General features: G+C 45.2%; 1 protein-coding gene across 1 annotated transcript in view; it reads left to right on the top strand.

Moving 5' to 3' along the window:
• Positions 1-204: 204 nt before the first annotated feature.
• Positions 205-23,940, top strand: part of GDPD4 (glycerophosphodiester phosphodiesterase domain containing 4) — a 46,030-nt gene continuing 22,294 nt past the window's right edge. The window contains exons 1-5 of the mRNA XM_077841939.1: positions 205-387; positions 8,071-8,174; positions 10,907-11,000; positions 19,710-19,769; positions 22,410-22,508. Coding sequence (XP_077698065.1) covers positions 205-387; positions 8,071-8,174; positions 10,907-11,000; positions 19,710-19,769; positions 22,410-22,508 — 540 coding nt within the window. The remainder of the gene's footprint in view (positions 388-8,070; positions 8,175-10,906; positions 11,001-19,709; positions 19,770-22,409; positions 22,509-23,940) is intronic.

Below are 23,940 nucleotides of genomic sequence, written 5' to 3'. Positions count from 1 at the left end.
ATTCAGCTTTCTACATGCAGGAGAACGTATGGCCTAATGGGATCACACAGTACGTCTAACTCAGGGCAAAATCTGGCGCAAGCCTGCTAGTCAGACAAGCTATGTGAAATGTGTTGTCCAGGGAGGCAAGAGCAGATATGGGACAAATGTCCCCTGATGATTTTCAGTTTCATTTCAGAGGGAAAATGAGATAAGCCTCCTCAGATGGACAGCAGTTCCGTCAGTCTCAAGAAGCTCAAGTTTGGGAAGTTGAAGGTGGTGCGTCGGCACTTGCTGCAGCGGTATGAACATCAGCCCTTCATCTCCTGCCTGGCAGGGCTCTACAGCTGCCGGTGGAAGCGATATCAGCGGAGAAGGACTGAGCCAGGAAAATTCTGCTGCAAGATGGTATGTTAGCATGTTGCTACTGTGAGCTGTTAGTTACGGGACAAGTCCATCACACTTGTATTCGAAAGGTGCTATGGGCCAAACTCTGCCCTGATTTATGCCTCATGCAAACTTACTAGTATCTCTGGAGGATGTTAGCAGAAGCTACTGAAGTTAGACATTTTAAAATCAGCAGGTTCAGTTAACTTCCATCCAAGAGTTTTAAAAGAGATGGCTGAGGAGCTCTCTGGACTACTAATGTTGATTTTTCAATAAGTCTTGGAGCACTGAGGAATTTCAAGAAGACTGGAAGAAAGCTAATGTTGTGCCAGTATTTAAAAAGGGTAAACAGGATGACCCAGGTAATTATAGGCCTGTCAGTCTGACATCGATTCCAGGCAAGATAATGGAGTGGCTGATACAGGACTCAGTTAATAAAGAATTAAAGGAGAGCAACGTAATTCATGCAAATAAACATGGATTTATGGAAAATAAATCCTGTCAAACTAACTTGATTTTTTTAAATGAGTTTACAAGATTGGTAGAAAAAGGTAATACTTAGATTTTTGTAAGCATTTGACTAGGTACCACACAATATTTCGGTTAAAAGCTAGACCACTATAAAATTAACACAGCACACATTACATGGATTAAAAACTGGTTCATTGATAGGTCAGTGTAAACAGGGAATTGTCATCAAGTGCGTGTGTTTCCAGTGGGGTCTCGCAGGGATCAGTTCTATGATATTTAACATTTTTATCAATGACCTGGAAGAAAACATAAAATCATCACTGATAAAGTTTCCAGATGACACAAAAACTGGGGAGTGGTAACTAGTGAAGAGGATAGGTCACTGGTTCAGAGCACTCTGGATCACTGGGTGCAAGCAAATAATATGTGTTTTAATACAGCTAAATGTAACTGTATACATCTAGGAACAAAGAATGTAGGCTATCCTTACAGGATGGGGGACTCTATCCTCTGAAAAAGTTTTGGGGGTTGTGGTAACTTGAGTTCCCAGTGTATGTTATGGCCCAACCAGCAATCCTGGGATACACAAACAAGGTAATCTCGAGTAGGAGCAGAGAGAGGTTATTTTATCTCTGTATTTGGCACTGGTGCAGCTGCTGCTGGAATATGGTGTCCAGTTCTGGTGACCACAGTTCAAGAAGGATGTTGATAAACTGGAGAAGATTCAGAGAAGAGTCATAAAACTATTAAAGGATTAGAAAACTTGCCTTACAGTGGTTGACTCAAGGAGCTCAATCTAGTTAGATTAACAAAGAGAAGGTTTTGGGGTGACTTCATTGCAATCGGTAAATATCTACGTAGGGAACAAATAATTAATAATGGACTCTTCAATCTAGCAGAGAGAGGTATAACAAGATTCAATGGCTTGAAGCTGAAATTAGACAAATTCAGACTGGAAATTTTTGACAGGAAGAGCAAATAACATTGGAACAATTTACAAAGGATCCTGGTGGATTCTCCATCACTGACAATTTTTAAATCAAGATTGGATGTTTTTCTAAAAGCTCTGCTCTAGGAATTATTATGGTGAAGTTCTGTGGTCTGTGTTATATTGGAGGTCACACTAGATGATCCTGATGGTCCCTTCTGGACTTGGAATCTATGATTCTTCTTTGAGTGATGGTCCCTGTGAGTATTCCACATCTGGGTACGCATGTGCGGCATGTGCCTGAGGTGGGAATTTCTTCAAAGCAGTGTCCATTTACCCACACATGTGCAGCAATTCTCCCTGTGCTTCCGACTGAGGGTATAAGAGGCAGCGTGAGTTGACACCTCCCCTGTTCCTTCTTACTGCTGCATGGCCTGAGTTGGAATTGTGTCCTCTTCACTATTGCAGAACCTGTAAAATGTAGGTTTAAATAGTTTATATCTTAGCTTAGGAATTCTAGTTAGTATAGAATAGAATACTCCCACAGTCTGGGGAAATCCTCACTGGTCCCAGGACTATGCCCAGGGTCCCAGGATGCAGAAGAACATAAGGATGGCCGTACTGGGTCAGACCGAAGGTCCATCTACCCCAGCAATGCTGTCTTCCAACAGTGGCCAATGCTAGGTGCTTCAGAAGGAATGAACAGAACAGGTAATCATCAAGTGATCCATCCCATGTCGCCCATTCCCAGCTTCTGGCAAACAGAGGCTAGGGACACCATTCCTGCCCATCCTAGCTAATATCCTCCAGGAACTTATCTAGTTCTTTTTTGAACCCTGTTATAGGCTTGGCCTTCACAACATCCTCTGGTAAGGAGTTCCATAGGTTGACTATGCATTGTGTGAAGAAATATTTCCTTTTATTTGTTTTAAACCTGCTGCCTATTAATTTCATTTGGTGACCCCTAGTTCTTGTGTTATGAGAGGAGTAAATAACACTTCCTTACTTACTTTCTCCACACCAGTCATGATTTTATAGACCTCTATCATATCCCCCCTTAGTCGTCTCTTTTCCAAACTGAAAAGACGCAGTCTTATTAATCTCTCCTCATATGGAAGCTGTTCCATACCCCTAATAATTTTTGTTGCCTTTTCAGTATCTTTTCCAATTCCAATATATCTTTTTTGACATGGGGCAACCACATCTGCATGCAGTATTCAAGATGTGGGCGTACCATGGATTTATACAGGAGCTATATGATATTTTCTGTGTTATTATCTATCCTTTTCTCAATGATTCTTGACATTCTGTTCACTTTTTTGACTGCCGCTTCACACTGAGTGGATGTTTTCAGAGAACTATCCACAATGACTTCAAGATCTCTCTTGCGTGGTAGCAGCTAATTTAGACCCCATCATTTTATATGTATAGTTGGATTTATGTTTTCCAATGTGCATTACTTCGCATTTATCAACATTGAATTTCATCTGCCATCTCAGAGGTGGAATTGTTACTGTTGTCTCAGGAGAGGTCCCATCTTTATCCATCAGGCAGGAGTGCCTCAGTACCAATAACGCCACTGTTACCGACAGAACCATACTCAGAATTGGAGGAGTCAGAGGAGGTAGCTGCACCAGGATCTCCCTGAAGGCACAGGAGCCCTGGTAGACAGCGGAGACACTATTATTCCTCGGGTTCTGACCCCACCCCAGACATCTGGTATAGATTCCTGTGGGGGCCACAGCGACTGATCCTTTCTTCTGGCCACATTGGGGCCCTTGGGACCCCTATGGCAGACGCCCAGACCCTTCTCAGGAGTTGTACCATTCCTCCCTCTCTCATTAGCCAGTTCCATCAGTGCATGAGATGGAACTGGTGTTCCTCTGGTACCACCAATTCCGACATGGGGCTCCTCAGCATCTCTGGATGATACTATCACTTCTTTATGGCCCTCTCTGTTGAATGACCACTGGCAATATCAGATGTTGCAAAGGGTTGCTAATGATCTACACATCCCACTAGAGGAGGTCCAGGACCCCTAACATCGGCTCCTGGACATTTTACAACCACAGGGACCCATCAGGGTGGCCCTTCCAGTTAATGAGGCTGTAGTAGAAACAGCCAGATCAGTTTGACATACATCAGCTTCTTATGCACCTACATCAAAATGAGCTGAAAGATGCTATTTTGTACCAGCCCAGTGGGCTGATTTCTTGTTTTCCCATCCTGCCCCCAATTCATTGGTGGTACAGGCAGCTATTGGAGAGAGCTTGGGTGCACTACCAAAAGTCTACCCTGGCAGATAACTGGTCAAAGAGACAGAACCTCCTTAGTAGGAAGGTTTTCTCCCCCACAGGCCTCAAATTTTGTATAGCTAATTATCAAGCTTTATTAGCAAAATACAATTTTAACACTTACATCAGGCTTGTGGAATTTAAAGACAAACTCCTCGTGGAAGACCAAGTCCAGTTCCAGTCCCCTCTGGATGAGGGGAGGTTGGTAGCAAAGTACGAGGCTGCGGTAGATGCTGCAGACACAGCATCCAGATCTTTGGCCACAAGACTGATCATGAGAAGGCACTCCTGGCTGTAGTCGCCAGGCTTCCCTACAGAGGTCCAAAATACTATCCAAGATCTCCCCTTCGATGAATCCAACCTTTTTAATGAAAAGACAGTTGAGTCTCTAGACTCTGCAAAGGACTCGAGATCCACCCTGTGATCCCTCGGGATTTGCACTCTTGCCCCCAGAAGGAAACACTAGAGAGAGCCACATTTTCAACCATGACTACCTCCTGCACCTACCCCATACTACCAGTGTCCACCTGAACCTCCTCGTAAGCAACAAAGGATTCAGAAGTCCCATTTCTGAGCTCCCTTCACCGCTACACCTGCCACGTACTCCCAACTGCAGGCCAAAAGCCATTTTTGACATGCACATCAAGACCCACGCAGATGCCACCTACTTCTTCTCCCATCATCTTTGGAGGCCGTCTTACTTTCTTCACCCAGAGTTGAAGCAAGATCACCATGGACGGTTGGGTTCTGGAGATTATCCATAGAATTTTTTTCTTTCCCTCCTCGCAAGCCACCTTCCTACCTCCATCAGGGACCCCCTCACCAACTGATTCTTCAATGGGAGGTGGAATCCCTGTTACACCAGGGGGTAATAAAGAGCATCCCACCTCAGTATCAGGGGAGAGGGTTCTACTCCCCATATTTCCTAGTCCCCCAATAAGACAGAGAATGGAGACTCATCCTGGACCTTCAGTAACTCAAATCTTTATCCGAAAACTGAAATTCAGGATGATTGCACTGGCATCTATAATCTCCTCCCTTCAGGAGGGAGCGTGGTTCATGGCTTTTCAGATGAAGGAAGCCTATTTCCATATGGAAATTCACCCATCACATGGGAAGTTCCTGCATTTCAGGGTTGGCAAAGAGCACTACCAGTTCCTCATAGTTTCGTTGGACTTGCAACGGCACACAGGGTGTTCATGGAAGTTTTCACTATGGTAGCTGCCCAGACGAGACATCAGGGATTTAGGGTATTTCCGTACATGGACAACTGGCTCTTGGTAGGCCAATCTCGCCAAGAAATTATGTGAGCAACAGAGTTTCTTCAGTGCCTCCTTGCCACCTAAGTGTTTGTATAAACAAAGACAAGTCTGTTTTGTCACCCACAAGGACAATGCATTTTATAGGAGCATGGCTGGACTCAATCTATGCGAGAGCTTTCCTTCCCACAGACAGATTTTATGTGATTACTGATGAGCAACCTGATCTTTTGCATCACCCACAAACCTTGAACGACGATGCATCAGTTTCTCTCCCTGTTAGGCCACATGGCTGCATGCACCTAGGTGACACCTTTCACCAGACTCCACCTGTAGTGCCTACAAGGTTGGCTCCATTCGACCTACAGACCAAACAGGGATCACATCACCTCCAAAGTCACCATTCTCTCTGGAGTTCTCACCTCCCTCATTTGGCTGTCCAAACCGAACAAAGGCATAGTGGGGACTCCCTTCAGCCCTCCCATACTGAGGGCCACCATCTTGATGTACACCTCCCTTACAGGATGGGGTGATCACATAGACTGTCATACTGCTCAGGGTACCTGGACCCCATGAGAGGCCAGGATTCATATAAATTTACTGGAGCTGAGAGCAGTTGGCCTGTCGTGCAAGGCCTTTTTCCCTTCGTAGGCTCACTCCATGTACAAATAACGTCCGACAATATCACCACAGTGGCCTATATAAACAAACAGGGAGGAGCAAGATCTCATCCCCTCTGGGTGGAAGCAATCAGACTTTGGAACAGGTGTATCAGAAATCATATCTCCTGGGTGCTCAGAGCTCCCTAGCACAGAGATTAAGCAGAAGCTTCTCTGCAGACCACAAATGGGAGCTCCACCACACAAAACTAACCACCATATTTGCTCTATGGGGAACTGTGCTATGGGACCTCTTTGCATCCCAGATGAACAGAAAGCTTCCCATATATTGCTCCAGGGGAGCCATAGGCCAAGACTCCCAGGGCGATGCTTTCCCTGACAGATGACCTCAGATATGTCTTTCCTCCCATCCACCTACACCAGAAGTTATATGTAAGATTCGATGTGACAGAGCCACCATCCTCCTCTTTGCCCCCTTGGCCAGACAATTCTGGTTCACAGAGCCCTGATGATGTCTGCGTGCCCCCTTATCAGGATGCATGCATTTCAGGATCTCTTAACTCAGGATGGGGGGAAAGTCAAGTACCCCAACCAGCACTCACTCCGCCTCACAGCTGGGTGTTTGGATGGGTGTTGGAGGTAGAACACTCATGCTCCACCCCTGTTGAGTAAATCCTGACCCCAAGCAGGAAGGATCCTACTAGACTCTACTACCTGGCTAAATGGTGGTGTTTTTTGACCTGGACGTGTCGCCACCAGCATACACTTGATATTGTAGGTGTTCCAGTTATCCGAGACTATCTCCTCTTCTCAAAGACCTCAAGTTCAGCCGTCAGTTCACTGTGAGTACACCTAGCAGCGATTAGCACCATCCTCCCCCCCGGTGGAAGGACTTTCTATCTTTATACACCCGACCTCGATTCGATTTATGAAGGTCTCGATGAGGACCTTCCCACTGGTCATTGGGGGAATGGCTCAATGAGACCTTAACCTTGTCCTCTCAACACCTGTAGGCCTGCTCTTTGAATGTCTGGCCACATGTGCCATGACCCATCTGTCCACCCATGAAGGTCGTGTTCTTAGTAGCCATCACTTCAGCAAGAAGGGTCAGTGAGCTGGGAGCCATGATGATAGACACTCCTTATACAGTATTTCACAAGGAGATGGTTTCTGTTAGGTTAATTCCTCCTCAAGATTGTGTCTGAGTTCCACATCAATCAATCAATCAATCCAGTTACCTGTATTCTTCCCAGAACCACACCCTTCTTCCGAGGAGAAGATACTTCACTCCCGGCATGCCCTGGCATTCTACCTGCAGAGAACCAGACCCATTAGAAAATCTCCAAGGCTCTTTGTTGCCATGGCAGAAAGGGCATGGGGACAAGCCATATCCTCACAGTGGATTTTTAAGTGGGTTTCAGGATGCATCTTAGAATGCTACAAACTAGCCAAGCTTCCCCCTCCTGGGCGTACCACAGCTCACTCCATTCGGGCACAAGCGGCCTCCACGTTCTGCTGCAGGACATCTTCAGAGTAGCGACTTGGAGTTCTGTCCCTGCTTTCACAGCACACTACTCTCTGACTCTGGAGAAGGGACCATGTTTTGGTTCTGTGTTTGTACAGTGCCTAGCACAATGGGGTCCTGGTCCCTGGCTGGGGCTTCTCTGTGCTACGGCAATACAAATAAAATAACAAATGTGACAACAGTAAAGAGTTAATTCATTTTCTTCTCATGCTGAGTGCCACTAGAACAGGTGATAAAACTAAGAGTAGTGGGATTGAATGAAGAAAAGGAAAATTTAAGCTAAAAATCAGGGTAAACTACAAATGGTGAGATCCAGTAGATTGTGGGATTGTCTCCTATGGGAAGAGTGGAGGCCTCAATCACGTGAGTTATCTAAAGCTCTGATCGAGAAAGCGCTGAAGAACAAATTGTAGGGAATGTTCCCCTGCCAGTACAGACCTGGACTAGGTGAGCTAATAAGGTCCTTTCCCTCTCTGACTTCTGTGATTCTGACACCAAGCCTCAGGCATCTGGGATAAATTGAGGGTCAAAAATATTCCTGCAGTGTATGCTGTCCGTCATTGTGTAAACAAGGCTTTAACCCCCTGGCCTTTCTCTCCATTTCCAGGGGGAATGTGTGTTCATCCCATTTCTCGTTGGAGCATTCTGCCTCTCTTTAGTCTTTCTGTACATGTGGGGGGAAGCAAAGAATGACTACAATAACTTCGACTGGTAAGTAGCACAGTCTCCCTCCTCCCCCACCCAGTTGAAATTAGGTTGTCAATAGCCAGTTGTCTGCCTGGAGAGGAAGGACGGGTAATGAGGCCAGGCAGCGCGTTCTAATATACTGAGCACAGGACTATGCATCAGGAAAGCCAGAGTTCTTCTCTCAGCTCTGGCAACAACCTGCTGTGCGAAGCTGGGTCCATCGCACTGGCCATGGTCCTGTGAGAAGCTCCCATTGCCTGTAAGGGGAACGGAGAATACTCAGCCTCTCACAGGAGACGCTCAGCATGTTGGGCTCCTTAACCAACGTGTGTGGTGCCTTTCCTAATTGCAAACTGGGGCTAATTCATGCTTACCCTAGTCAGGCTGGGAGGATTCGTTAGTTAAGGCACACAGGGCACCTGGGGGATGGAAAGTGCTGAGTTTTATTTTGAGGCTATCATGAGGGTGCTGCTTGTTTACAAGCTAATGACAGTCTCCTGGGCTGAATATGCTCTGAAGCAGAACAGCGAGGTTTTTACAGAAAATACAGTCCAAGGCCAAAGGCTCTGGTGTTTGTTGCCATGGGGTAGTGTTATCCCCGGTTTATAACAGGAAGTAGCCTCAAGTTGTTGTTAGATGGAAATGCTTATTTAAATATTAAGGCCAAAATTTTCATATCCGGATACTTAAAGTCAGGCACTTAAATCCATCTAAATTAAAGAGGCTTGATTTTCACCAGAGTTGAGCTGAGATGCTTTGGGTGGCTCAAGGTGTAAATATGTATTTAGGTGCCTGACTTTAGGCCCTCACAGGTGAAAATTTTGGCCCTAAACTATCTGTGAAATGAAAGACAATACCTACAAAAGTCAAAATGGGCTGTCCGCAAACAAAGAAAACACTTTGGTCTGTCTTCCCTTCCTATGCTCATCCATTATCTCTCCCCTTCTCTTCACCCTCCCCACTTTCCTCCCTCCCGCCACCTTCCCTTTTCTCCCACAGCTCAGTAAGGCTCTCGCCCCCTGAGTATCTATTAGACCTTTCATTTACACGGCTTCAAAACTGGGTGGGGTGGGAAGGACTGGCATTCTCCCAGAGTAGATTATCATTATCTGTATTACAGTAGTACCTAGAGCCCAAAGACTTCACAATCTAAATAGACAAGACAGACAAAGGGTGGGAGAACAGAAGAATTGGTATCCCCATTTTGAAGATGGATGAGCTGAGGCAAAGTGACTTGCCCAAGGTCACATGGAAAGTGTATGGCAAAGCCAGGAACAGAATCTAGATCTGAGACTCGGTCTAGTGCCTTAACCACAAGAGCATCCTTCCTCTCCAATACAAAGATGTTTGTAACTCAAGCATAACAATTGTTCTGGGGACATGTGACCTGCCTGTCTCTAGGGAAAGGCACCATGGGAAAAGGGATGGGAAGATTAAATGAAATGAACAAAAACACTGTTTGTTTTTTCCCCTGCTCCTTCTCTTGGATTTTTTCTGCTTCCTTTAAAAAGGTCAAGCTGGGAAGGCAATTTTGTGTTTGTCGAACAGCTTAAATTTTGAGTACAGCAGAGCAGAAGGATTAGCATAGCCAATCGGAGTTGAGCAATTTGCTTGTTCACAGCAGGGATATTGAGAAATAATCAGCTGATGACTATGCAAATCCTTGCACTCTGAAATATGAAGTGATCATGCAAATTAGACATCTAGAACCAATCAGAGTTCAGTGAACTCCAAGATTGGGGGAAAAACTGTAACATTGTTATTTATTTGGGTCAGTAACTGTCTGTGCAGCACACCTCTCCTAATCTTAATCTGGGCATTTACAGCATATTTGACTCAACCTTTTGGTCTCTGGGTGCTTTACCAGTTCTGAGACGAAATAAAAGACCCCTGTGCCTTTCTCCACCCAGCCCCAAGCTGGTTCCGTTTTGGTTGTTTAAGGGGTGGGAATGGAGTGGTTCATTGTGGAAAGGCACCATCTAGCCCAGCCAGGAGTGCCATGTTCATGGACCAGTTGCAAAGAGAGTTGAATTCTGATATTGTGTTGTTGGGCCTTGTCTTAAAAAGCTAGTGCTAGAAACCAAGACTTCATATAACAGTGAAAACGAGGAATTCCAAGTGACACATAGCCCTTGTCTCTAAGGCAAGCAGTTTGTAAGGGATTGGCTAGTGAAGTAATGTCAAGATGAAGTGGGGTGTGGATGCAGCAGGGAAAGAAGATATTATTCCAAATGATGTAATTAATTTCCAACATTGTGTAGCCTGTCAGGAGTAGAAACACTTTGTTGGATCAATCCAAACACTCTCAGGACCAGCAAGCTTATCTGAGCGATGCTCTTGGACCAGTTCTCAGATATACATTTTATCCCTACCTTGCCATTTGTGTTATGGTCACTCCAGTTTTATGAAGGTGGATTCCATTATATCAACATGTTTCCTCCTAGTAGGAAATGCATATCTGTATTCCTTCAGGAGGGGAGTGTGGGGGGATGGAAGGGAATTTATTACTTACATTTATTTAAATAGGTTTCAGAGTAGCAGCCGTGTTAGTCTGTATTCGCAAAAAGAAAAGGAGGACTTGTGGCACCTTGGAGACTAACCAATTTATTTGCGCATAAGCTTTTGTGAGCTACAGCTCACTTCATTGGAATGTATCCAATTTTTTTGTTTAGTCTCTAAGGTGCCACAAGTATCCATTTATTTAAATGCAACTCTTAATAATTGCAGACAGTTTATAAGATTTTATTGCATTTTAGGTACAACTATGGAAACACAGGCCACTGGTTTCTCTGGTCTGTTTTTCTTCTGATTCTAGCTGCAGTCTTGTTTACATACATCACACTGTTACTGGTAAGTAACATTATCTTTAAACAGCGCTGTTGCCTGACAGCTAGTTATGGACCACGCAATTGGTGTTTGCATCCGCATTTAGTCTCAGCTAACGTTTGGGTTTGACAGCACAAAAGTATTAAAAACTGAGTCAAGCATCAATGGTAAAGAATCACAGAAAGAGTCACTTTTCTTCTTCTAACCCTGAACAAGGACATTCGTTAGACTGTAGAAAGCATTATTACCCCTAAAACTGTTTTGCTTCTCTCTCTTTTACTGTAGACCTTCTAATTAGAAACATACCCCGCCCCTCCCCTGCCTGGTTTCCTGCTACAGATTTAAACAAAAAGGGCGCACATGCTCACAAACAGCTCTCCTGAAAATTATGCCCACAACTGCAAAAATCACATGGGATCTTACCTTTTAAAAATCTCATGAGATCCTATCTGATCTCCTGAGATTTTTGTCGAACAGCAGGTGGATATATGGCAAGAGGCACTGATCTTGTGTGATTTTCACTGTTCACAGTGGTGGAACTGTTACAAGAATAGATGTTGTTGTCCTGAAATTTCTACCATCTTCTCTCCCCACCCCTGCACTCTCAGAAAACAAAGCAAAAACCTTAACTACAAGACAGATTTGGAAAATGACCACCTTCTGGATTTAGAGCCAAAACTCAAGAAACTGGTTCAGTCTCAGATATTTGACTCTGAATTCACTCTTCCCCCAACCACACTTTGAAATTTTAGGGGGCTGGATCTGATCTGAGGTTACATCTTGGACTCATCTATGCCACTAATAATCTACATTATTCTTATCTCATTGTTTCCTTGTGCTGGTCCCCATCTATTTGTTGCATTCACCTGTTGTCCCTCTCATCTTATACTTAGGTTGTTAGCTGTTCAGGACAGGGAGCATACTTTGTTCTGTGTTTACGCTGCGCCTAGCACAATGAAGTCCAGATTCATGACTGGGCCCTGGGCACTACTGTAGTACAAATAAATTATGACATTTTATTCTAACGTAAATAAAAAAAGGCTGCAAATAGGGGCCCTACTTGCCTGTGGCCTTTAGGTGTTACCACAACATAAACGGAAAATGGTAACCATTCTCCTGCTTAGCAATGGTGCAAATATAAATACTTCATTAAGATGATGTTGGTGCTGGTGAAAGGCAACACATTGATTCCATAGATCCTGAGGTCTGTTACCTACAGAACAGATCCATCACAGGCATTGGTGGGTGAGAGCTTCACCCACCCCAGCATACCACCATGTGAGAGGACAGACGGCCTGGTGGCTGGGGTACTAGCCTGGGGTTTAGGAAATCCAGGTTCAATTCCCTGCTTTGCCGCAGACTTCCTGTGCAACCTTGGTCACGTCACTTAGTCTTTCTGTGTCTCAGTTCCCCACTTTAAAATGGGGATAATAGCACTGCCCTATACACTGGGGACAAATTCATTAAAGACTATGAGGTGCTCAGATACTGTGGTGATGGGAGCTACAAGGATACTTAACATGTGTCTCTTCAGCTAGCCAGGTTACCAGTTAGGCAGAAGCAGTCCGGGACTGTATTTCTTTACAGAAGCCATAGAAAAGCTGCAGAGTGTTTCTAATGGCACTTGCCCTACTTGCTGCAGAACTGTGTCATTGTGTCTAATTTGGTGATGTTGCTCCATGCATCTATGTGGAGGAGTGGTGGGCACCAGGAGGCAATAAGCCCCAAAGTAAATAGGATTAGGATAAGAAGGAAGCGAGAGCATAGGAAACACACTGCCATTTCTGGTGAGGGAAAGAAACAGCTCCCTGCGTCTTATCACTGCAATTCTGAAACCTGACTCCTTCTGTCAAGCACAGGATTGCCCCAGTTTAGTACTAACCTAGTGAAAGCTCTTATCGCCACAGACTTAACCCTGTCCAGAGCTGCTTCAGCCAGAGCCCACTATTAAAACAGACTTCTTCTGCCACCCCCCCCCCCGACCCCAAAGTATTTTTCAAAGGGCATAATGCAGCTGAACCCCTGCAGGGCATAGGTCCCTGATAGCATCTCTGAGTGTGTGACCGCTCTATAAGGTGAGATATGGATTCCCAAGTTTTGGAAACAGATTGACTTGCAGTATCAAAGCCTTAGGCCTGGCCTACACAGGCTCTGTCCCAGTATGACTATGTTGGTGAGGTGGGTGACTTTTTTTTTTTTTTTTAACTAACGGAGTTACATTACTACAACCCCTAATGTGGACACAGTTGGATTGGCTTGGGCCTGGTCCACACCTAAAAATTAGATCAGCCGAGGCACCTTGCTCAGGGCTGTGAAAAATGTTGTGCCTTGAGTGCCATAATTAGGTCAAGCTAACCGCCACTGTAGACGCAGGTAGATCAACCTCTTGGAGGGGTGCACTGCCTACATGGATGGAAAACCCCCTTCTGTTGATGTAGGAAGTGTCTACGTTACAGCACTTCAGAGACACAGCTGCTGCGCTTTTGCTGTGCCGCTGTAGTGTAGACATGGCCTAAGTGTGCACTTAAACGTTTTGTCTACACAACTATCTCCCTTAGGGATGTGAAAAATAACATCCCTAACAACAGAGCTGTGCGGGCAAAAACCCTAGTGAAGATGCAGTTATACCAGAAAAAGTCCTTTTGCCAGTACAGCTTACTCTGTTCAGGGAACTGTTTTAAGCATCACTGCAAAGTGGGGGTTGCCGGTATAGCTCTTCTCAGTATACTTACAGTATACCTTTTAAGTGTAGACAAGGCCACTGGTATTATTGCACCTTTGGACCCAAGCGACTAGTCAAAGTTTGGAGCCCTGTGGGTGTTCCAGGTGGGAGTAGAAATTGGTGGTAATCAGGTATGTCTTTGATGCAGTTTTGTTTATGTCTGAAGAGTGTACAAAGTCCTGTGTCACTGAACTCAGAAGGAATCAAATGGCAGGAAACAGCACCTAGAGCACTCTTTTAGCCTGCACCCCTCACCCAAACCCCTCTTCCCAGGTTTCTTCCCGTGTCAGCCACCGGGCTTTCAGCTGCTCCTTTAGGCTGTCTCTCTTTCCAGGCTTTCTTGCCTGTTCTTTATGTTCTGCCTTCCCACCCACCCACACAAAACAATACTCACTAAAAACTTGTGGACTGGTTCACACACCTTTTGTCTTAAGGAGGCTTATGCTTAATTGAAGTTCTGTTAATTGAAGGGTGAGTTCACACCTATCAACCTCCATCCCATAAGAAGGTTTCACCCTAGAGGTGCCTTGTAGCGAAGGCTTTGTCTACACTACACAGCTTTCAGCGACACAGCCATGTCACTAAAAGTCGGGCAGTGTAAATGCTGTTTTTGGCACTTTTGCCGCCAACATACTTCCACCCCCTACGAGTGGGGTTCGCGTTGTCGACAGGAGAGTGCTCCTGCCGACAATGAGCCGTTTACACTGCCACTTGCCATGGCAAAACTTGTGTCTTTCAGGGGGGGCTTTTTTAAGCACCTGTGAACAACAAAAGTTTTGTCGTTCAATTGGCAGTGTAGACAAAGCCTTATTCTCCTTCTCATACAGGAATAGCTGTACCAAGTATAAGGTACCTACCTTTATACTGATATAACTGGATCCACATCAGGGGAGCTTTACCCCTTTAGCTATACCGATTTAGCTAAAATGTGGCAACTTTTAGTGTGGACAGTAAGAGCTGCGAGCCATTGCCAGGAGGCAACTTCTGGTCTTCCAAGTGGCCTGTGAAGGAAAATAAAATGGATTTGTGGCCACGCTCACTTTTTGTTTTTTTGTTCTTTGAGGGGTTTTTTTTTTAACATTTATAGATGTAGTCAGTCGGGTTCCTTCCCAACCCAAAAAGCGTGAGGATGTTTTGTGTGGTTGCAGCTTTTCTTTTAGAGCCTAATGTCTCGCCTACCTGTTTTTCCAGGAAGAGATTCTCTGGAGGACTGGAAAACTAGCAGAATGATGTTATCAGAGCTCCCCAGGAAGGTGAAGCCTGATTAAATTAAAGGGTTTTCTTCAAGAGCGTTAACCTCTGCATTTGCTGTTTTTTATTAATGCCTGTTTCACTCAAATGCCTAACCAACAGTTGGAAGAAAACCTCTCTCTGTTAAAGATGGATAAGCTCCCACAGCCATTCAGCAGGTTTTCCAAGCCAGGGAAGATGTGACATGACATTTATCACATGTCTAAGGATTTCCAGGATTAAAAAACTTGGGGAAAAATAATACTAAGAATTAATTCTAGGTTTTCTTTACAAAGCCTGAACACGTAAAAGAGAGAGCACCACCCTGATAGTTCCCTTTGCCAGGTCAGCTTTAAGCAACGAAGCTGTCTTGCTGATGCTGCCAGTGCGTGTGTGTGTGACGGGCCAAGATTTTGTCTTTTCTGTATGAAGGGGGATTCATTAGAGTGGCCTGAGAATTGGCTCAGGGCCTGGGGTCTCTGAAGCTGCAGGACGACAAGCAGTGCCTTGCAGTACATGTGCCGAAAAACAGGGCTGTTAAGCCACATTTTAACCCTCCAGAACAATGGAAAACACTAAACCCTCAGGATTGTCCAGTTCTCAAGAGTTTGAGGAGACCTACAGGAGGCACTGTGACAGGGAAGACGAAGAGTATATGGCCGGTCAGGGGAAGGGGCTTCATTGGGACTCTCAGCCACAGCCAGTGCAGAAATTCCCTCTTCTGCCTGCCTGCCTAATATACACCCCCTCTGGGTTCCTGCCCGTGGCAAAAGAAGCAACAGAGGCAGCATGGGTGAGAGCAGCATCCAGGGGCAGAAGAGAATTGGTACAACAATGTAGGGTCCAGTTCTGATTTGGGTCTGGGTCAAGAGGAAACATGTGAGAGGACTAAAACAGTCCTCTGGCAAAGAACATGTGTTCCCATAAAGCTGTATTCCTGACGGTATGGTCCTGTTCTTTCACCCAGAGATCTCCAGTGCGGTTAATTAATCCCGACTTGCAACACAACAGCCCTGAGGGGTAGTTTAATATATTATGCTTGACGGGCAAACTGATGCCCAGGGAAGTGAAATGACTTGCCCAAGGACACACACAAAGTCACTGCCAGAGCTGCTAGTAGGCCCGAGGAGTTCAAGCTCCTTATACTCTCTGTAATTAGTAGATAACATTCCCTCCCACATATAAGGAACTATCCCTGTCTATCTTACTTTGACACCTTACCCTTGTAAATATCTTCATTGCCATCATTTTGTGCTTGGTGGAAGACAGTACGTGATATTTTGCAGCTTGTTTCCCTACCTGGGTCTGGTCTACTTCTGAACCAACCTAGGTCAATGTGCTGATCAATGAAGAGATAGATCTAATAGATTTCATAGCTGGGAAGGCCAGAAGGGACCATAATGATCATCTAATTTGATCGCCTGCATAACACTGGCTATAGAATTTCCATCCAATGATTCCTATGTCTAGCCCAGCTACTCGTGGTTGAACTGTAGAACAGCATTAAGAAAATTATCCAGCCATGACATAAAAACTCCAAGGGATGGAGAATTTACCACTGCACTTGGCAATCTTTTTCAATTTTAATTGCCCCAACTGATGGGGCATGGGAAAGTGTCTTCTTTTGACTTTGAACTATGCTGACTTGAATTTCCATGGTCTCTGGCATGGAGAAAGCTGCGAGATTTCTGTGGGAAGTGGTTTTGGCCAAGGTTCCAAGTAAAGCTGCCACGTTGCCCGTTTGTTCCCAATCATGTGATGTGCATGATTCCAGTAGGGAAGTGGCACAGCAAAGTTTCTGCCTTGATGGTCTACTTTGATGGCTTGTCCCATCCCAGGCCTGAACACACTGAAGCCCTTGTTTGAATAGAACAATTCTGTAGTGACCGGTAGCCAGCTCTAGTTGCACTGGTTTTGTTTGGAAGTGTTTTGTCATCTCCCTTAATGACTAATCTCGACCACAGTGCCCTAGCCTTCTCCTCACTTATTCTGAATCACTGAAGCAAACTTTCTTCTTTCCACCAGCCCCCTCTAGCTGAGCAAAGCCTCGCACAACAAAGCACTTACTGTCTTTGCAAAGATCCTCTCCATCTGTCCACTTCAGTGTAATTTTTCCAGACATCCAGCTTCAATTAATTCAACAGCCATCCATTTCCCAAAACAATTTTCTTACTCCCTCCACACAAAAAAAGTTGGATAGAGATGGTTTAATTGAAGTATAATTCCAGACTTAGTGGTGCTAAGGGCAACAGATCTTATTTTCCTATATCCAGTACAAACTTGACCAACCAAAGGGTTTTGGAGATGTAACCACATGGTAACAGAGTGTGGCTATTTGTCCTCCTCTGGTGGCTACAGCACACAGAGAGGTTTATGATTCTGCTGCTGCATCGAAGATGGTGGACTAGGGCCTGTAGTTCAAGCAGTGCTTGGCTTTATAGAGCCGCTGTGTTCATGTGGGTTACTGAGACAGCGGGAATCTCCAGAAGCTTGTGGGTTTGGATGAATGGGTGTGTAAAGGACAGTGTACATTTGCTACCAGGGAGCATGACTGACTTTTGGTTAATAGGGAGCTGTAGTCAGCCAGATTAGGGCTGAGTAGGGTCATATTGAACTGTGTACATCCCAACTCCAAACTGACATAACGGGAAGAAAATAGTGTTATAAGACTATGGTTGGGGGACAGTGAGCTGGTGTTGCAATAGGAGACAGCACGTAAGAATCATAGAATATCAGGGTTGGAAGGGACCTCAGGAGATCATCTAGTCTAACCCCCTGCTCAAAGCAAGACCAATCCCCAATTTTTGCCTCAGATCCCTAAATGACCCCCTCAAGGATTGAACAGTGGGGGAGGTTTAGGTTGGATATTAGGAAAACTTTTTCACTAGGAGGGTGGTGAAACACTGGAATGCGTTACCTAGGGAGGTGGTAGAATCTCCTTCCTTAGATATTTTTAAGGTCAGGTTTGACAAAGCCCTGGCTGGGATGATTTAATTGGGGATTGGTCCTGCTTTGAGCAGGGGGTTGGACTAGATGACCTCCTGAGGTCCCTTCCAACCCTGATATTCTATGATTCTATGAACTCACAACCCTGGGTTTAGCAGGCCAATGCTCAAACTCTGATTTGTATTTGCTATATTCTCTTGCTCCTCTTTCTGATTGCATGTGCATTTAAAATCCCCCCTTTGGCTAAAGAGCATTGATTTCCAAGCAGTGTCATCCTGGAAAAACTGAGGGTGGGATTCACAAGGATATTTAGGCACCTACGCCCCACTGAAATTCCACCTTGGGAGTGTTTTTCATTGGATCCCAAGTGACTTGCACTACCTTCTGATAGTAGGTGAGGTCCAGCCCCAATATGGTGCTGCCATAAAAGCTGTGCATTCAGCCAGCACAGAATTTCCCCCAGCCCAAGCCCTGTGTAGGACAGCTTATGGCTGTATTATCCATGTCCCCTCGCAAGCTCTGGTTTGGGGGGATGTGCACAGGGATAGAAGGGGATGTCCTTAAGCAGCTTGTGACTGCCACAGCTTAAGACTGCTCCCCATTCATCCGAAATGATCCCTAGGGGTGTGAAGGGTGGTGTAAAGGCATCCTGGTCTCCTCACCTGCTGGGCTGTGAGTTCTGTGCTCCACTTGAAAGACCTGCATAGAATCTTTCACCTTTTGGATCTATCCTGTAATAAAGGGCAAATATTGCACTGGCATTATGAGCCACAGACAAGTGTTTTTAACCAGTTTTAGAATAGCTGATACAAATGTTTCACATCAGAACATATTCTTTCCTTGGGTTTCTATCATGCTGCTAGAGGTGCCTGCTTTCTGATAAGATGTTACCCGTTTTTGAGGCAGAATGTTGCTTCCCTTTTTTGACCTAAGTGGTGAACCAATATTTGTGGCCTTGGGGAGGAGAAATGGATGTTAGGTATTTCTTTGATGCAATCCTGTGTTACAAAGAATGTACACAAAGTCCTGTTTCCCTGAATGCAGTCAGAATCAAACAGGAGATTGTTTCTTTGCTCACAATTTCAAGCCCCTTTCCAGCCAGCACTCTGCCCAAAAGCTCTGAGCTTTTTTCCACAAAAGCGACTCTGGTTGTGTCTGGTGCTGCCTTGCCATCTTGTCTGTGTGCTGCTATGGTGTTCCTGCTTCTCTCTCTCTCTCTCACACACACACACACTTTTCTGTCAAACAATATCCAGCACCCTGAATTTGCATTTCAGCCCCCAGTCAAAGCCCTCGTTCCCCAGAGCTCTGATTCCTGACCAGCCATGTTTATGGCCTATGTTTTGGGTGGTAGCTCCTATTCTTTCAGCTCTCTATTGCACAAAGGAACATAATTGCTTTTTACCTTTACCCCGAATGAAGGGCAGCTGTTGTCATGCTCACCAGCTTCAAACAGGTTCCACTCAATCCCATCACAATAACATATTTTTAAAATTTCTTCCCACTGGAAACTGATTGTATCCAAATCTACTGCATGGATAATGTGCCTCTAACCACCCTGGCGTTAAGCAATAGGACAAAGGACCTCTACATTCAGTAGAAGGGGAAAGAATCGTTCCAGTTCTGTTATCCTTATTTCTTAATGCTGTTGGTGTAGCACGTAGACGCCGGTTCTTCTTTGTGCAATATCAGCTTTGGAAAGTTTCATTCAAAGTGACTTTTCTATGCAATATAATTCTGCATCTGCCTTCACAGATCTATGATCCTGAGGCCTGAAGTCACTGGGCAGTGTTTAACCATGTTATAATGCCATGGTTTTCCATTTGATTTCCCAGGTTCTAGCCGTGTGTTTGCTGTCAGAAGGTCAGCAGTTGTACCTGCACTGGAGTCACAAGGTGGGATAGTTGAGTCATTCCAGAAACTTCTGTATCCACACTTTACAACAATTAAGGTCAATTATGGGATGGTTCCCTACCCAGAGACCAAAACACATTTTCAGTCTAACGTGATGATTCTCTTCAAGGTTAAGGAATTTAAAAAACAAAAGCAAAAGGAAAGGCTTGGGGAGAGAGCACAATGTATGCATCCCCTTTGTAACTGGCTGCAGTGTCTCTGTAAACAAAATGGCTGACATCTCTGCCCACCGAAAGTGAGAATTAGTGCTCTTAAATCCACGAGGAAGTGTGTACTGCTGCTGATCATTTTTGTATCTGCTCCTGGGTAGACAGAGAATGCAATTCTCCAAGTCAGCCAATCTACCCCTAAAATTCACTGGTAGAATCACCCAGAGACAGAAAAAGTCAGGATGGATTACAGGTGATATTAGCAACCCCTCATAATTTCAGTTTATGACATTGTGATGCCTTGAGCCAGCTAATAGAGGGTAGGTCTACACTGCAATGTAAGCCCAGGGTTAATAGAACCGGAGTCAGCAGCCCCTGGGTTTGTTAACCTTGGGCTTGAGCATCTACACTCATCTGTAACTCCAGGTTAGGAATTGTTGAACCCTGGGTTCCAGCCTGGGGCTCCAGCCTGTACACATTATGCAGGCCCAAGTCCAACCACCCATATCCCAGACTTCCTAGTGCCATCCCAAAATGTGTCCACTCTAGCCCTTTGTTTATAGTACAGGGAAAGCCCTTTGTTTATGGGAAAACTTGACTGTCCACCAAACTTGACTGTCTGGAGGACAAAGAAAGTTGCCCCATGGGATTATGGGATACTTTTGGCAGATTCCCAGAGCAGACTCCCAGTGGAGTGGCATCTATACTGCAAAGCAATAGGGCTTGAACCCTGGCTACCAGCTTGAATCAGGCCCTCCACCCCCATGGAATACTGGGACCCTGGGTCCAAGCCCTGGGTTACTGTGATTAGGGTGTATGCGGAAAGGGGGTTAGGCTTGAGCCTGAGTTCAAAGCCTGCATTTACATTGCAGCACTGACATCCCTTAGGTGATTGACCTGAGACATGCTTGGCCAAAATCCATAGCATAAGAATGGCCATGCTGGATCAGGCCAAAGGTCCATCTAGCCCAGTACCCTGTCTTCCAACAATAGCCAATGCCAGGTGCTTCAGAAGGAATGAACAGAACAGGCTAAATATCAAGTGATCCATCCCCTATCATCCAGTCCCAGCATCTGGCAGTCAGAGGCTTAGGCACATCCAGAACATGGGGTAGCATCCCTGACCAAAGAGACAACCTAGCCATTATTAATGATGGATCTGTCACTCAGTGTTTCTCCTTAGTGCAGGTTTGGGCAAACTTTTTGGCCTGAGGGCCACATGGGGGGTTCCAAAACTGGAGGGCCGGGTAGGGAAGGCTTTGCCTCCCCAAACATCCTGGCCCCTGCCCTCTATCCGCCCCTCCCACTTCCTGCTCCCTAACTGCCCCCCTCAGAACCCCTGACCCATCCAACCCCCCCTGCTCCTTGTCCCCTGACCGCCCCCTCCCGGGACCCCATGATTCTAACTACCCCCCCACCAGACCACCCCCCCCCCACGCCCTGACAGGCCCCCTGGGACTCCCACACCTATCCAACCGCCCCCTGCTCCCTGTCCCCTGACTGCTCCCCAGGACCCCCTACCCCTTATCAACCCCCCTGCTCCCCGCCCCCTTACCATGCCAGTCAGAGCACCAGGACTGTCAGCTGCGCCACCCAGCTGGAGCCAGTCACGCCACTGCACTGCTCGGCAGGAGCTCGCAGGCTCGCTGCCCAGAGAGCTTGCGGCATGGTGAGCCGAGGCTGCGGGGGAGAGGGGACAGCAGGGGAAGGGCCAGGGGCTAGCCTCCCCGGCCGGGAGCTCAAGGGCCAGGCAGGATGGTCCTGCGGGCCAGATGTGGCCCGTGGGCCATAGTGTGCCAATCTCTGCTTTAGAGGTCTCTTTGCCTCTAAGAGTATGTCAACACTGCATTGTAAACCCAGGTCTGTGGAACCCACATTTGTGGACTTGGTGTTTCCAAGCCTATGCTTGAGTGTCCATACTGCATTGTAAACCTGGGTTTACGATTGTTGGACTTGGGGGTCTGACAGCCATGCTAACATCCGTAGTGCACTATGCAGACCTTTTCACTCAGCCGCTTGAGCTGTGTCCACACTGCAAAATGACAGGGCTTGGATCCGAGTCACAGAGTGTAGACCTAACCTAATTCAGCTAGGTCAGTTTAGATGATCAAGCTCATAAAGATCACTGCCACATAGAAAATACTCTATACCTTTGGAATCCAAGCCATCTTTATAACCCACATACAACAGTAGCTAAGGGTAGTATACACAGAAATACGAATTACAATTGTCCTACAGGTTTCAGAGTAACAGCCATATTCGTCTGTATTCGCAAAAAGAAAAGGAGGACTTGTGGCACCTTAGAGACTAACCAATTTATTTGAGCATAAGCTTTCATGAACTACATGCATCCGATGAAGTGAGCTGTAGCTCACGAAAGCTTATGCTCAAATAAATTGGTTAGTCTCTAAGGTGCCACAAATTGTCCTACACTAATTCTGAAGCCAGGCAATACCCTATTTGTCTCTGCAGATTGGGACTTTTTTGGTATTGGGTTTCTCCATAGCTGCCATCGCTGTATTTTCTAAACTGTGGGGAGTTCGATGGAAAACCGTCCGCCTGTCATTTCAGGTAAGAACATGGAAGCTCTACATAAAAAAAAGACAACTTGTTAACAAAAGCCTTGACTGGAAATAGTTGGAAAATATGGAAACAGAGGCATTTTTTTCACATACAATTTTTCTGTCAGGGATGCAGTGTCATCAAACTCAAAATTTTCCATAAAATATCAATTTTGACTACATTTTTTATTTTTTATTCTGATTCAGGGGAATGGGGATGAAAAATTTTGTTTAGCTTCAGAATGTCAATCAGAAACTCCATTTTTCATTTTGAAATGCTGAATTGTTTTGATCAAAAATATTTTAAAAAGTTGTTTGTGTGTTTACAATTCAAACCTTTTAGAATTTTTCGTTGTGTGATATTTTTTATTTCCACTTTCTGTTCTGATTTGGAATGGAAACGAATTCTGAAATGTCAACATTTCCTGTGATAGGAAAATAGCATTTACGAGCCAGTTCTAGAAAATATCTTCCATCAAATGTCCTTGGGTTCAGAAACAGGACGGGATTAAACTTGTTCAAAAAAAATGAGCCAGCATCCGCTGTTACCTATTTCTGGAATCAAACTTGAACTAAAATGTTATTAAAAAGTTTTTATCAATGTTTATGCAGTGATTCCTTCCACAAGCTGTCAGGAGAGTTTGAAACTAATGCTGGAGACACCTCTACGGCTTCAGCTAAAGGAGGAACTCCATTAGTTTTCATCCATAGTAGGCTGGTATTCTGTATATGGATTAGCCAGTAGAGGGATGCAGATGGCCAGTTCTAGGGGCGGGCAAGCAGGGCCGTCACCATGGGTGCCAACTTCCAGGGAATACCACCACAACGCTGTGCTGCTGGGCATTTTTGGCCAGCCTTTCTCCCCCCTCTCCTCAACATTGGCTGAGTTTTTCTTCTTCTTTTTTTGGTTTTGTTTTTTGTTTTGCTTGGCTGCTGGGCATGAGGAAGGTGTTAAAAACATTTTCTACCATGGCTGGCAAAATTGCTAGGACTGCTTTGGTGCTTCTGTGGATGCAACATACAACCATGTTACATTTGGATAATGTTTTTTCCCTACCATATACCTTGGTAATTTCAGATTTCACTATGGGTCAGATTGTCTGCTACTCTAGTTTTATGCTGGAGTGACTCCCTTGACTTTAATGGAGTCATACCAGCGTACAACTCAGCGGAAAATCTTGCCCAATATCTCCCGTCAGGCCAAAAAACAGCATATTTCTTTCAGATTTCCATCCCACTTTTGCACATTTATGATAAATTCAGAGAAGCATCTGAGCTTTTGAGTGCTTGTTTAACCTTTACAGTGAAAGAAATCAATTACAATTTCTATAGCTGTCCTTCAAAAATAGTAATCTAATAAATCAGTTATTTGATGTTAGTAAAACATGAAGAATATTCCCAAGGTTACAAATCTGAAGCTAAAAAAAACCAAATAAATTGAA

This window comes from Eretmochelys imbricata, chromosome 1 (assembly GCF_965152235.1).
Source record: "Eretmochelys imbricata isolate rEreImb1 chromosome 1, rEreImb1.hap1, whole genome shotgun sequence".
NCBI lineage: Eukaryota > Metazoa > Chordata > Testudines > Cheloniidae > Eretmochelys > Eretmochelys imbricata.
Note: the sequence above shows the minus strand (reverse complement) of the source record. Positions and strands in the feature narration are given on the sequence as shown.